The following is a 15134-nucleotide window of genomic DNA, read 5'->3' on the forward strand; positions in this document are numbered from 1 at the left end:
CTGTAGTATATGAGTAGTACTAACCAGGCTAATAATATAAGCCTTGTAAACATCCATGAGGAAAACTGCTAAAACCAGAGAAAGTCGAAATGGGGTGTAAGTGTTTCATCAATCAACAGGCATTTTATTGAGCTTATTGCTGTCAGTGTTTTGCAAACTTTTTTTTTACTACAACCTAAGATGAAAAACAAGATTTTACATCCTAATTATATGTGTGTGTGTGTGTGTGAAATCTGGAATAAAGTTTTCATAATACAAAGTTATGTACACTCAAGCATTTTCTATTTTATTTTATTTCATATTTCAGAAGATGCTAGTGTGACCCATAAATAGATTACATGATGCAGTGGACATGGTGTCTCACACCTGTAATCTTAGCACTCTGGGAGGCTGAGGTGGGAGGATAACTTGAGCACAGGAGTTTGGGACCAGCCTGAGCAAGAGCGAGACCCCATCTCTACCAAAAATAGAAAAAATTAGCCAGGCATGGTGTTGCACACCTGTAGGCCCAGCTACTCAGGAGGCTGAGACAGGAGGATTGCTTGAGACCAGGAGTTTGAGGTTGCAGTGAGCTGTGATAACACCACTGCACTTTAGATGGGGCGATAGAGCGAGGCTCTTGTCTAAAATACAAATAAACAAACAAAAAACTTTAAAAAAATATTTCATGATCTACTAGGAGGTCTTGATTTACATTTTTTAAAAACACTGTTTCAGGCCGGGCGCGGTGGCTCACGCCTGTAATCCTAGCACTCTGGGAGGCCGAGGCGGGTGGATTGCTCAAGGTCAGGAGTTCGAGACCAGCCTGAGCGAGACCCCGTCTCTACTAAAAATAGAAAGACATTATATGGACACCTAAAAATCTATATAGAAAAAATTAGCCGGGCATAGTGGCGCATGCCTGTAGTCCCAGCTACTCGGGAGGCTGAGGCAGTAGGATCGCTTAAGCCCAGGAGTTTGAGGTTGCTGTGAGCTAAGCTGACGCCACGGCACTCACTCTAGCCTGGGCAACAAAGTGAGACTCTGTCTCAACAAAAAAAAAAAAAAAAAATTTAAAAAAAAAAAAACACTGTTTCAAATAACCAGGTCATCTAGGAACTATGAGAGGAAAAAAGAGCAAAAGTAAAATCTAGATACTTGGGCTTGCAGAGTTGAGGAGAAAGAATATGTAATTAAGTGTTATAAATGAGAAGCTAAAATGTTGAACTTCAGTTTTAATGACTAACTGTCAGTGAAGTGACTAAACATGAGCTAAAAATGTGAATACTATTTTAGGTAAACAAAAGCATCTCTACTGCTATAAACATAGCAGTTTTAATATTAGAAAGACATCAAATTGTCAGCATGTAACTATGGTTATTAATTTTGTATCATTTAATACATGTTTATTTTAAAAAGAACCATAGGTTTTAGCACTAAAAGAGATTCTGAGTTCATCTGATTGAAGCAAATTCAAGTGTTCACATTTTGCAGATGAGTTAGCTGAAGCCAACAGAGATTAAATGGTTTGTTAAAGCCATATAGCTCACTGGGGGTCAGGGATTGAGGTGGGATAGAGGGTCTGTTTTTTTGGTTTTTTTGTTTTTTTTTATTTCATATTTTTCACTCTACCACACTGCTCTTAAAGAACAGAAATGTTTCAATATGTTTTAGTCTATCATGTGTTTTTCTATTTTCAGGAAGATATTCCTCGTCAGCTTGTCTACATTGGTCTTTACCTCTTTCACATTGCTGGAGCTTATCTTTTGAAGTGAGTTGGGATTTTTCTTGGGTGTGCAAGTGGACTGGACAGATAGTATGTTGATCTGTCTTAATTGATGATTAATCTTTTCATTTTAAATTTGTTCTTTTAACAGCTTGAATCATCTAGGACTTGTTCTTCTGGTGCTGCATTATTTTGTTGAATTTCTTTTCCACATTTCCCGCCTGTTTTATTTTAGCGATGAAAAGTATCAGAAAGGGTAAGCCATTTAGCCATTGTATTTCTTGCGTAGTGGGTATTCAAAGTCAGTGCCTAGCTAGACACCATGGTGTGCACCTGTAGCCCCAGCTACTCAGGAGGCTAAGGTGGGAAGATTGCTTGAGCCCAGGATTTCAAGCCCAGCCTGGGCAACATATTGAGACCCCATCTCTAAATAAATAAAATCAGTGCCTAGATTGCCAGGATCCATGCCCTTGCCATTAAATTACTTTTTAAGCAGTCAGTAGCAAGTTTAAATAAAATGAAATTATTTAGCAATTCAAACTTGATATTTTACTCCCTAAAATGGAGTCCTTCTCAGCTGAAGAGATATAGTATTGGAAGTTGAAATTTTAAAGGCTTTTTGGGTTCACTTTTCTTTTATAACTTCTCCTACCTTGTTTGTTGCATGTTTTTCTTTTGGAGGAATAGTAAAATGAAATCTCTGAAGAAAATGAAATGATGGGTAATATAGCTTAAAAGATACTAAAAGATTTTGATGGGAAAATTAGACTGAAAACAGAATTGGAGAGGTATAACTTGTAAAGAGTAAAAAGTCTTTGGAAAAAGTAAAACTGGGATTCAAATGGAATTGGACATCCTGTTCTTTACAGCACGGCTTTGTTTTGTTTTGTCCATCATTTTTTCAAAGTTATTCTGTATACTAGTAGTTCTAAGGGACATTAATAGTACTTACATAAAAAAGATGAACTAAACAAGAAATTAAACAGATTACTGGATTTCTTAGAACTTTAAATGGGCTAATATGTGTTATGTGTCTCCAAGAGAGTGGTATAGTATGTGTTTTAAGCATTTCCCAAACATTTGACTCTAAAATCCTTTTTTGCAGAATAAGTGCTATTTTAATATGCATTTACTTAATAGGAATCTAATTTCTCATAGAATTTTTTCTTATTTTTGAGATTTTATGAATTTGACTTATGACATTTTTCTTACAGATTTTCTCTGTGGGCAGTTCTTTTTGTCTTGGGAAGACTTCTGACTTTAATTCTTTCGGTACTTACTGTTGGTTTTGGCCTTGCAAGAGCAGAGAATCAGAAGCTGGATTTCAGTACTGGAAACTTCAATGTGTTGGCTGTTAGGTACAGTTTATCTAACATTTTTTTCACTTTGTACAGCTATATCATAGGTAGTATCAGTTTCATTATGATGTGAATCATCTAAAAAATGGATGACTATGGGGTTGGGGGAAATACTCATTCGATGTGATTTCATACCTGTTGCAGATTTTTATGTCTAAACTGAAGTACTAAAGCATTTATTTAACTTCTAGGGCAAATTATTAATGGAATGATTATCAACATAGTCTTGTCAACAGAATAGGACTTTTAGTACCAAATACTATCAAAGCAGTTTAGAATAAATACTTTATTCAATGACATTTTTTCATATACTCTAAATTTTTTTGTTTATTTCTTAATATTTCTCAGAATTGCTGTTCTGGCATCCATTTGCATTACCCAAGCATTCATGATGTGGAAGTTCATTAATTTTCAGCTTCGGAGGTGGAGGGAACATTCTCCTTTTCAGGCACCAGTTGTGAAGAAGAAACCAACAGTGACTAAAGGCAGGTCTTCTAGAAAAGGAACAGGTTTGTATTCAGTAAGCAATGAAAAATCTGTGGAATTAGAAAACATTAAAACATTTATTGTGAGATCTTACCTATTCTCAGATCATATAAAGAAAATTTTCTACTTTTTAACATAATTAGAGGCAAAGTAATCTTACCCCATTCCACAGTTGGTGATACTCTGGGTGATGGGAGTCAGTTACTCCCCTCAAAATCTGTCTACTAAATTTCTCTCTCACAGGTTTTTCAGTCTTGGTTACGTTGAGCCACTGTAGACCAGTGTATAATGTGGGCAGGTTTAGTGTGGATAACTAGAATGTGATAGTTTGTTTTCAAGCATCTCATTCACATTTTTAAAACCTCTTTGTAACTTCTTCCCATCTGCCCATTAGTCCCAAGTGGAGCAGCTTTTTTTTTTTTTTCCATAACTTCTGATTGCTTGAGCTTTTGTCTTTGAGCCTCTATTTAACCTCTTTTCTCCTTCTGGCTCTTGGAAAAATTGAAAATGCATTGACACTGCAGTTAATTTTTTCAATTTGTATTATTTGAAAAATACAATGTGTTATACTTGGAACTGTAACACAGTTTTGAAGATATATCAAGACTGGTTTGCTCCTTATGTAAGTATTGATATCTAATAGTTTATATCCTCCAGCTCTGTTCTTTTTAAGTTTGTCCCAGCAATTCCGAGCTCTGTGCATTTTCTTAATAAATTTTAGTACAACCTCTTCAGTTTTCACACACAAGAAAAACTTACTGGGATATTAGACTGGAATTACATCAAATCTATAGATAAATTTAGGAATAATTGAGTATTTCAACCCATGAACATGATATATACCTCCATTTATTTAGATTATCTTTAATAACATCTTTAATGGGATATAATTCATATATCATAAAGTTAAGTACTGTATATTCACAAAGTTGTGTGAACCACTAATTCCAGGACATTTTTATCTCCCCAAAAAGAAGCCCCAGGCCCATTAATCACTCTCCATTTCTCTCTTCCCCTGCCCATGGCAACTAATTCAACTAATCTATTTTCTGCATGTTTTGGGGGGACTGGATTCTTTCACTTAGTGTAATGTTTTTTAGGTTCATCCATGTTACAGCATGTATCAATTCTTCATTCTTTTTATGGCCAAATAATATTCCATTGTATGAACATAATACTGTATTTTGTCTGTCCATTCATCAGTTGATGGACATTGGGGTGGTTTCCACTTTTTTGGCTATTACGAATGATACTGTGAACATTTGTGTACAAGTTTTTGTTTGAGCACCTATTTTCATTCTCTTGGGTATATATAATACCTAAGAATGGAATTGCTGGGTCATATGGTAACTGTATATTTAACATTTGGAGGGAACTGCTAACCTCTTTTCCAAAGTGGCTACACCACTTTATATTCATAGTTTTGCATGTTGATATTCAGTTGTCCCTGTGCCATTTGTTGGAAAGATTACTCTTTCTCTATTGATTGTCTTGATACTCTTGAGAAAAATAATAAAATAAGAGCTTATTTCTGGACTCTGAATTCCATTGTAATAATTTGTATGTCTATTCTTTTGCCAATACCACACTGTCTCGATTACTGTAGCTTTTGTAGTAAGTTTTGAAATCAGGAAATGCGAGTAAAAGCCCAGTTGTGTTCTTTTTCATGTTTTGGTTATTCTGGGTCTCTTGCATTTCCACATGAATTTTAGGATCAGCTTGTCAATTTCTGCAGAAAAGCCAGCTGGGGTTTTGATACGGATTACCTTTAATCTATAGATTGCTTTGGGGAGTATGAATGTGGATGTATATTTATTTGGGTCTTTAATTGCTTTCTAGTTTTGTAGTTATCAATGTATATGTCTTGCACATCTTTCGTTAAATGTATTCCTAAATATTTTATTCTTTTGATGCTATTGTAAAATAGAATCATTGTCTTAATTGTGTTTTCAGAGTCATTACTAGTGTATAGAAATACAGTTGGTTTTTGTATATTGATCTTGTATCCTGCAATCTTGCTAAACTTATTTATTCTAATAGTTTTTTTTTTTTTTTTTTTTTTTGTGAATTCCTTTGGATTTTCAGTATACAAGGATCATGTCGTCTGTAAATAAAGATAGTTTTTACTTCTTCCTGTCCAATCTGGATGCTTTCTATTGCATTTTCTTGCCAAATTGCCCTGGCTAGAACCTCTACAACAATGTTGAATAGAAATGGCGAGAGCAGACATCCTTGTCTTGTTCCTGATCTTAGGGGGTAAGCATCCATCCAGTCTTTTACCATAAAGTATGATGTTAGCTATGGGTTTTTCATAAATGGTTTTAACAGGTTATGGAAGTTCCCCTCTATTCCTAGTATGTTTGTGTTTTTATTATGAAAGGTTATTGGATTTTGTCAATTGCTTTTTTTCTCTACTTCTATTGAGATGATCTTGTAGTTTTTGCACTTTTTTCTGTTGATATTATAGATTACATTAACTGATTTTCAGATGTTGAACCAACATTACATTTATGAGGCATGGTGTATAATCCTTTTTATCTTTTGCTGGACTTGGTTTGCTAGTATTTTGTTGAGGACTTTTATATCTGTATCTATAAAGGATATTGGTGTGTACTTTTCTTGTGACATCTTTGTCTAGTTTTACTGTCACGCTAATTCTGGCCTCATAGGATGATTTGAAAAATGTTCCTCCTTTTTTGTTTTTTGGAAGAATTCTTGAAGAAATATTTCATAGGTTTCTATATAGGGATTTCATACAGTTTCCGTTAGATTTATTGTCAGATATTTTATTTTTTTAAGCTAGTATACATGTTCCTTTTTACAAACAGTTTTAATTATTTGTTATAAAGAAATACTATTTGTTTTCTTTAGCATACTGTCCTTGTATTGAGAAACCTTCCTGATTCACTTATTTTAAAGTTTACACTAAAATACACGGTCATGTCATCTGCAAATATTATACCTTTTCTTTTCCTTGATGTATTATACTAGCTGGGACCATAGCACAATATTGAATAGAAGAAATGAGTACAGACTTCCTTGTCTTCTTCCTAATATAAGGGGAGAGCTTTCAATATTTCATCGTTAATAATGTTTTATAGATACCCTTTATTCAGTTCTCTTCTGCACTGTATTTGCTATGTTTTTTCATGACTGGATATAGAATTTTAAGAACTGCTTTTTCTGAAGCTATTTAGATAGTCATGTAGTTTTTCTTTATTTTCTTAATGTAGAGAATTACATTGATTTTCAAATGTTAAACTCATCCGGCATTCCTGGCATTCATCTGAGTTGGAGATGATAATACAGTAGTCCCCCTCTATTTTGGAGGGATACATTCCAAGAAACCCAGTGGATGCCTAGAACTGTAGGTAGTATCAAACTCTATGTAGTCATGTGCCAAATAATCACATTTCAGTTAATGATGGGTCATATGTATGACAGTGGTCCCATAAGATTATAATAGTATATTTTTACTATAGATTTTCTGTGTTTAGATAGATAAATACCGCTGTGTTGCAGGTACGTATAGTATTCAGTATATTAACATGCTGCACAGGTTTCAGCCACAGACCATGCCATATGGCCTAGTTGTGTAGTAGGCTATGCCCTCTAGGTTTGTGTAAGTACACTCTGATGTTCACACAACAAAATTGCCTGACATTTCTCGGAACATATCCCTGTCATTAAGCGATGCATGACTGTATATACTGCTTTTTTTCTATACGTGCATATCTATAATAAAGTTAAATTTATAAATTAGGCACAATAAGAGATTAACAATAGTAATAATAATAATAATAGGCCGGGCGCGGTGGCTCACGCCTGTAATCCTAGCACTCTGGGAGGCCGAGGTGGGCGGATCGTTTGAGCTCAGGAGTTCGAGACCAGCCTGAGCAAGAGCGAGACCCCATCTCTACTAAAAATAGAAAGAAATTATATGGACAGCTAAAAATATATATAGAAAAAATTAGCCGGGCATGGTGGTGCATGCCTGTAGTCCCAGCTACTTGGGAGGCTGAGACAGGAGGATCCCTTGAGCTCAGGAGTTTGAGGTTGCTGTGAGCTAGGCTGACGCCACGGCACTCACTCTAGCCTGGGCAACAGAGTGAGACTCTGTCTCAAAAAAAAAAAAAAATAATAATAATAATAAAACATAAGGAAGGAGTAGGGACTTTCTGCACTAGTAGTACTGATGTACTATTGTACATCACCGTTGCTGAGTTGGTTTTTTCAGATTAGGATTTTTGCATCTGTGTTCATATAAAAGATTGTCCTGTGATTAGCCTTTTTTTATAATATGTCAAGGTTTGATATCAAGGTTATGCTGTCTTTATAAAAAGTATTAGGCAGATTTGTCCTTTATATAAATTAGCATTATTTCTTTAAATGTTTGGAAGAATTTGCCAGTGAAGGCATCTGACCTAGAGCCTTTATGGGACAGTTTTTAAGTATAGATTCATATTCTTTAAAATAGACAATAGGATTATTCAGATTTTCTATTTTTTAGTTGTCTCGTCTCTCTTGTGATAAATTGTGTTTTTCAAGGAATTTAGTTCATATACGTTTGCAAATGTATTGGCATGAAATTATTTATACTATCCTTATTATCTTATTAGTGCCTATAGATCAGCAGTAATTCCTGTTGTTCATTTCCTATGTTAGTGACCTATGCCTTGTCTCTTCTTTTCTTCCATCAGTCAAAACCAACATTTGCCTTTTTGTTATTTTTTATTTTCTTGGTTGAATCTTTTCTTTTTTTTGTGCATCTACCCCTAACCTCTTAGTTGTATCTTTTCTATATCATGGAATTCTGTTCTTATTTCCTTTTGGGTTTAATTTGCTGTTTTGTTTGTGGTTTACCTTCTTGAAATGGATCTTTGGATTTTGGATTTTCATTCCTTCTTGTGAATTACATTCAATTAAGGATAAACTTTTGCTTTTAGCACTGCTTTTTCTGTATTTCACAAGTTTTCATGTCTTTTTCATTGTTCAGTTTAAGATATTTTATCCTTCTGATTGATTCCTTTTTGACTCATGAGTTATTTATAAGTACATTGTTTAGTTTACAAATATTTGGTCACTTTCTAGCTCTTTGTGTGGTATTTTTTTCTTTCCTTTTTTTTTTTTTTTTTTTGCTGTTGATTTCTAGCTTAATTCCACTGTGGATAAAGAATGTCTTCTGAATTATTTCAATTCTGTGAAATATATTGAGACTTTTATTACAGTTCAGCCTGATTCCAATTCTGGTAAATGTTTCTTTTGGACTTCAAAAGTATGCACATTCTGCATTTGTTGGATATTGTGTCTATACGTGTCAGGTCACATTTTTAATCGTGTTCAGTCTTTTATACCTTTACTGATTTTGTGGAGGGAATTCTACTTGTTCTGTCAGTTATGTGAAAGTAATGTTAAAATCTCACACTATAATAGTAAAGTTGACCATTTCTCCCTGTAGTTTTGTAAGTTTTTGCTTAACATACAAAGATATGTTGTTAGGTACATCAAAATTTGGGAATGCTCCTGTTTAATTCATCCTTTTTTCATTATCAGATGTCTAGTTTGTCTGATTTTACTATAGCTACACTAGCTTTCTTTTGATAAAATATTCTAATGGCATATCTTTTCCTGTATTTTTTACTTCAAACCTTTCTTTGTCTTTATATACAGATTGTGGTGCTTGTAAGCAGCATGTAATTGGATTTTGTTTGGTTTTTTTTTTCCATCCAATCTTACCATTATTGTCTTTGCTTTGGGGCAGTTATACTGTGATGTGCCTGGGCATGATTTCCTTTATATTTATCCTATTCTGTGTTGCATAGAGCTTTCTGAATTTTGGCTTGCTTTTTTCTGTAATTTTTGGAAAATTTCTTGGCCATTATTTTTTCAAATATTGCTTCAGCCCCGTTCTGTTTCTCATATTCTTCAAGGGTTCCAGTTATATGTGTGTTAAACCCCTTTATCCTGTCTTTTATATCTTTTCACACTTTCTACATTTTTCCATCCTTTTTTGTCTAAGTTTCAATCTGAGTATTTTCTCCAGTTCATTAGTCATTCAGTCTCCCCCCGCCGCAACACCAAGTTTGGAAGTCATTCAGTCTTGTTCTTTGGCATGCTGGCATGCCTGGTAATTTTTAATTGACTCCTGTACATTTTGTGCAAAAATTTACAGAGGCTCTAGATTGAATATGGCTAGATCATTCTACCTCACTGAAGCTGATCTATTTCCAGTTTGCCCTCCTTCCTAGGACATTGACATACTGGGTGTTTATAAGGGCTTTCTTCCCTGATAGGCCTTGAAATCAAATTTTTGTCTCCCTATCGATGTGAGACTTCCAATTATCTGTTTAAATTTGCAGTTTCTTAGGAGTTGCTTTCTGCATGATTTCTGAGTCTTGCTTTGTGCATGCACAGTTTGATATTGGCAAATACCTTGAGGGAGAAATTCATATAGGATGTTAGGTTTTTCCTCTACAGTTCTCCTTTCTCCAGAATTTTGGCCAGAATCTCAGCTCTAGACTATTACTTTCTTGTGCGCTCTGCCTCAGATCCACTGAACCTGCCTACAAATGGTCCAGGAGAAATAGCAGTAAATGCAGAGTCACCTAAGTTCTCTGCTGAGGGTGGGGGCAGACTCTCGCTCTTGTCACCCCAGTTAAAGTGCAGTGGTGCCATCATAGCTCACTATAACCTCAAACTCCTGAGCTCAAGCAAGCATCCTTCCTCAGTCTCCCAAATAGCTAGGACTACAGCCACATGCCACCATGCCCAGATAATTCTTTTTGTACAAACAGAGTCTCACTCTTGCTCAGGCTGGGCTCGAACTCCTCAGCTCAAGCAGTCCTCCCGCTTTGGCCTCCCAGAGTACTAGGATTACAGGCGTGAGCACTGCACCCAGCCTCATTTCTTTTCTTTCCAGAACCTTGACACATCAAGTCCTATCTTGCCTTGATTGTTTCCAGAGCCTTCAAACATACATTTTTGTGTCCAACTTTTATAGATATTTTTGGAGGGCGGGTTTAGTCCGACATCAGTTACTCCATCATATCTTGAAGAAGAAAACCGTGATACACTCTTAAACATAAGAGTTATCATCCTAAGCACCAACTTTTTTGTATGTTCTAAAGAAATATCCCCAAGGACTTTGCTGTCAAATGTGAAAAGTTTATTTCTACCTCAAGTACTGCTCTTGAAGTTTTTGTTTCTAGATAAGGTCTCACTCTGTTGCCCAGGCTGGAGTGCAGTGGCATCATGATACCTCACTGCAACCTCAAACTCCTGGGCCCGAGCGATCCTCCTGCCTCAGCCTCCCGAGTAGCTAGGACTACAAGGATGCGCCACCAACACAGCTAATTTTTTTTTTTATTTTTTGTAGAGACAGGGTCTCGCTATGTTGCTCAGACTGGTTTCCAATTCCTGGTCCCAAGCAATTCTCCTACCTCAGCCTCTCAAAGTACTCTCACAGTACTAGCAGTAGAGGCTTGAGCCATGGTGCCCGACCTCTGGAGTATTATTTTTAAATCCTTGTAACTTTTTAAATAGTTTTCTATCCTGTCACTTTTTCCTACTTTGAATAGAATTCACTTTTATTTTAATTTGCTGCTTTCAGTTCATTGTGTTCAACACATTACTGGATATTCTGATTGGGTCAGATACTAGTAAAGATTAAGATGGGTTAGATACTAGTAAATAGATTGCACCTGTGTATAAATTTTCTTTTCTGAAGGTGCCTTTATGTGTAAAGATTATATTACTTGCATTTATTTATACAAGAGTAACACTGATTCTTTTCTCTTTCAGAAAATGGTGTAAATGGAGCAGTAACTTCAAATGCAGCGGACTCGCCTCGTAACAGAAAAGAGAAATCTTCATAATGAATTACAAACTAATTGATTAATGTCCCCAAAGAAATCTGCTTTTTACTATATCTTTCAGCATTAGAGATTTTTCTGTTCTTGAAAATACAGTTTGTGCTCTTTGATTCTTGCCATTGTACTGTTTCATGCATTTTTTAAAAGGGCATTTGAGGGGAGGATGATTACTATGACTGAACACAATATTTTAGCTTAGACTAAGCTACTTGCCTTCAAAATAGTTTAGGGACCACCACCATCTTCTATTTTGTTTTTTATCTTTGAACATTTTTGTAATGATTTGAAGAGAAAACTGTTTACGGAAATCCCACATATCAGTGATACAGTTTCTTGCGCTCACCAGTTTTTTATAATATTAGCAAGGTGGCCTATTCCAACAAGGTCATATTTTTTTAAGTTATCTTTCAGGGTAAAATGGAAATGATATAAACTTGGATGTCAAACTTTAATATGTTTTCGGTGTTCTCTAATTTTTAGGAATTTTTGTAGCCTTTACACCTGGAAAAAAAGATTTATAAAATTACCAAAATAATTTGTGTGCTTTATTTTATAAGTAGTAGTTGTTAGTGTTTACATCCCCATTTAAAAGAAAAAATACATACTAATGGTTACAACATGTGGAGATTTATTGACATATATATTGAATCAAAATATCTTATTAACATAAAAGTACATGTAAAGTAAAATCTTCCTTGTGCATTTTCAACACTTGTAAACTGGAAATCAGAAAATATTTACTATGAAGAGGAAAATCTGACTTATATACCCCTTTTTGATATGTTTGTTAATGATTCTTAATGGGGCTTGTCATAAGTTTGATATGCACAACATCTTAGAAAAATATTGCTTAACCTGGAAACCCTTTTAAAAAATAATGCCTACTTGATTTATATCTATAAAAAGAATGTCAGGTAATTATATTTGGAAAATATTTGATGCACTAACTTTAAAGAAATTGAAAATTCAGGTGGATAAATAGTCTTACAAAAGACAGTGTGCTTTATGTTATAACTATAGCTTTGGTCCCATCTTTAATTGAAAAACATTTATCTGTACAAAGCATATTTTTGGATAAATATATATATATATTTGTATCTCTACAGAAAGGCTCTAAAAAGCATTTGAGTAAAATATTTGGTTCCCTTTTCTATAATTATCCTTTAAAATCCTTATAGCTATATTTGATTTGTTCCTTGACTTTATAATATATATTGCTTCTTTTTGGTGTTCACATCTTGTTACCCATTTCTCACTTCTGTCACCAGCTAATGGTTGTGCCATTTTTAGTGTAAAAGTCGTAGACCTGTTAGGTCTACAGTTTGAGTTGCCATGCTGCTAGAAAGTTGTGCTTTTTCTTTCCAGCTGTTTGCCTACTTCCTGAAAAAAGTAGTAGCTCTCTGTAGCATTATGGAGTTTTCAGTGGAACCAAATTTTTGCCATTAAAAACTGGCATTATATTGAACTACACATTGAGAAATCAATCAAAATAAAAATTTTTACTTTCAAAAGCTGCGTCCTGAATGTTTCCTTCATTATTAGCAGTTACGCCTTTTAGTTTCTAATCTCATTAAAATGTACTATGTTTAAAGAGCACACTCTAGATAGACACTTAGAACAACCCTTTTTAAAAAGTATGTTCTACAAAAAAATGTGCAGTTCCTTAGGATATTTATGAGGGCTACTGGGGGAGAAAATGGTCATAACCAAATAAATCCAGGAACCATTGGGTTAAACAAATTTAAAAATGTTTCTTTATTACAAGACCATTCAGTCCATGATATGCAGATGTGCTTCCTGGTGCACCAAGAATGTTGGCAGTGGTGATATAATATGCTGTTTCCCACCTCATCTGACTGTGGAATCTTCTTGTCAATGAATTACTTAAAGCATTTGTGTTCTACCGCATACACTATAGACTGAGGAAAAGAAAAACAAGCCCTTGGTATATAGTTAGAACTTGACAAGATACAAACATGCACATATACACAAGTAAGACTGTAAGTTATAAGCAGAAGGCCCCTGCCCACAAATACCCTGAGGAAAGTTTTTTTTTTTTTTTTTTTTTGAGACAGTCTCACTCTGTTGCCCCATGTAGAGTGCCATGGCGTCAGCCTAGCTCACAGCAACCTCAAACTCCTGGGCTCAGGCGATCCTCCTGCCTCAGCCTGTTGAGCAGCTGGGACTACAGGTGCAGCACACCACGCCTGGCTAATTTTTTCTATTTTTGGTAGAGACGTTTTTTTTTCTATTTTTGGTAGAGACGGAGTCTCACTCTTGCTCAGCGCTGGTCTCAAACTCCTGACCTCAAGTAATCCTCCCGCCTTGACTTCGCAGAGTGCTAGGATTATGGGCGTGAACCACCATACGCACCGGAAAATCTTTACTGGCTTCCAGACTCTGCAGAAGCTGTCACTATCACCTGGACTCAGGTTTAACTTTGAAACCTGATGGGAAGCATGTAGGATCCTGAACCAAGACAGCTGCTGTCTTAAGACTCTTTGAGTGACTTTGAACTAGTTGCTTTGCCATCCTGGGGTTTCCCTTTGCAAAATGCCTTCTTGCCAACATTTCATCTTTGTTACTGTGAATTGGCAATTTATAATTGTGTAAGTTCCACGCACACATTTGTGGGGTACAAAGTGGTTATGATTTATGAATACAATGTGGAATAATATAAAATCAAGCTAGTTAACATATCACTTCAAATACTTAACATTCTTTGTGTTGAGAATTCTTGAAATTGACTTAAGTTTTAAAATGTATAATTTATATTAACTATATTCACCATGCTGTACATTATTATAACTACAAAAAAAAATTCCTTCTGTCAGAGATTTTGTACCCTTTGACCATCATCTCCCCATTCCTCCTTAGCCTCTGTAACCACCATTCTACTCTCTGATTCTGACTCCCAATTGTTTTATATTCCACATTTGAGTGACTACATGCAGTATTTGTTTTTCTGTACCTGGCTGATTTCACTTAATAGTCTCCAATTCCAATCATGTTGCAAATGACAGAATTTTCTTCTTTTTTAAGGCTGAATAGTGTTCTATGGTGTATATACACCACATTTGCTTTATCCATTCATCTGCTATTCACAACACTTAGGATGATTCCATAACTAGGCTATTGTGAATAGTGCAGCAATGAACACAGGAGTGCGGTTATCTCTTTAAGAAACTGATTTCAAATCTTTGGGGTAAATAGACAGGATTGTTGGATCATATGGTAATTCTACTCTTAGTTTTTGGAGAATCCTCCAGTAGTTTTTCATAACGGCTATACTAATTTAACATTCCCACCAACAGTGTACACATCACCAACATTTGTTATCTTTTCTGTTTTACAATATATCTCATTGTGCTTTCAGGTTTTTCCTTATGTTTTCTTCTAGCAGTTTTACAGTTTCTCGTCTTACATTTAAATCTTTAATCCATTTTGTGTATTTTTGTATATGGTGTGAGATAAAGATTCAGTTTCATTCTCCTGCGTGTTGATACCCAGTTTTCCCAACACAGTTTATCGAAGAGACTGTCCTCTTCCCATTGCGTATTCTTGGCATCTTTGTCACAAGCTAATTGGTGGCTCACGCCTGTACTTTGAGAGACCAAGCCAGGAGGATCACTTGAGGCCAGGAGTTCAAGACCAGCCTGGGCAACATAGTGAGATACCACCTCCCACCATCTCTACAAAAATAAATTGAAAAAT

The 15134-nt window shown here is 35.2% G+C and overlaps 1 protein-coding gene across 2 annotated transcripts in view; it reads left to right on the top strand.

The window, feature by feature from the left end:
- Positions 1-12914, top strand: part of TRAM1 (translocation associated membrane protein 1) — a 33396-nt gene extending 20482 nt beyond the window's left edge. For both annotated transcript variants that reach the window (XM_069466387.1, XM_069466388.1), the window contains exons 7-11: positions 1680-1750; positions 1857-1961; positions 2920-3063; positions 3412-3572; positions 11350-12914. In XM_069466387.1, the coding sequence (XP_069322488.1) occupies positions 1680-1750; positions 1857-1961; positions 2920-3063; positions 3412-3572; positions 11350-11423 (555 nt within the window). In that variant the 3' untranslated portion in view covers positions 11424-12914. The remainder of the gene's footprint in view (positions 1-1679; positions 1751-1856; positions 1962-2919; positions 3064-3411; positions 3573-11349) is intronic.
- The last annotated feature ends 2220 nt before the right edge of the window (positions 12915-15134 follow it).

Source organism: Eulemur rufifrons, chromosome 3, assembly GCF_041146395.1.
Source record: "Eulemur rufifrons isolate Redbay chromosome 3, OSU_ERuf_1, whole genome shotgun sequence".
In the NCBI taxonomy this organism is placed as follows: Eukaryota; Metazoa; Chordata; class Mammalia; order Primates; family Lemuridae; genus Eulemur; species Eulemur rufifrons.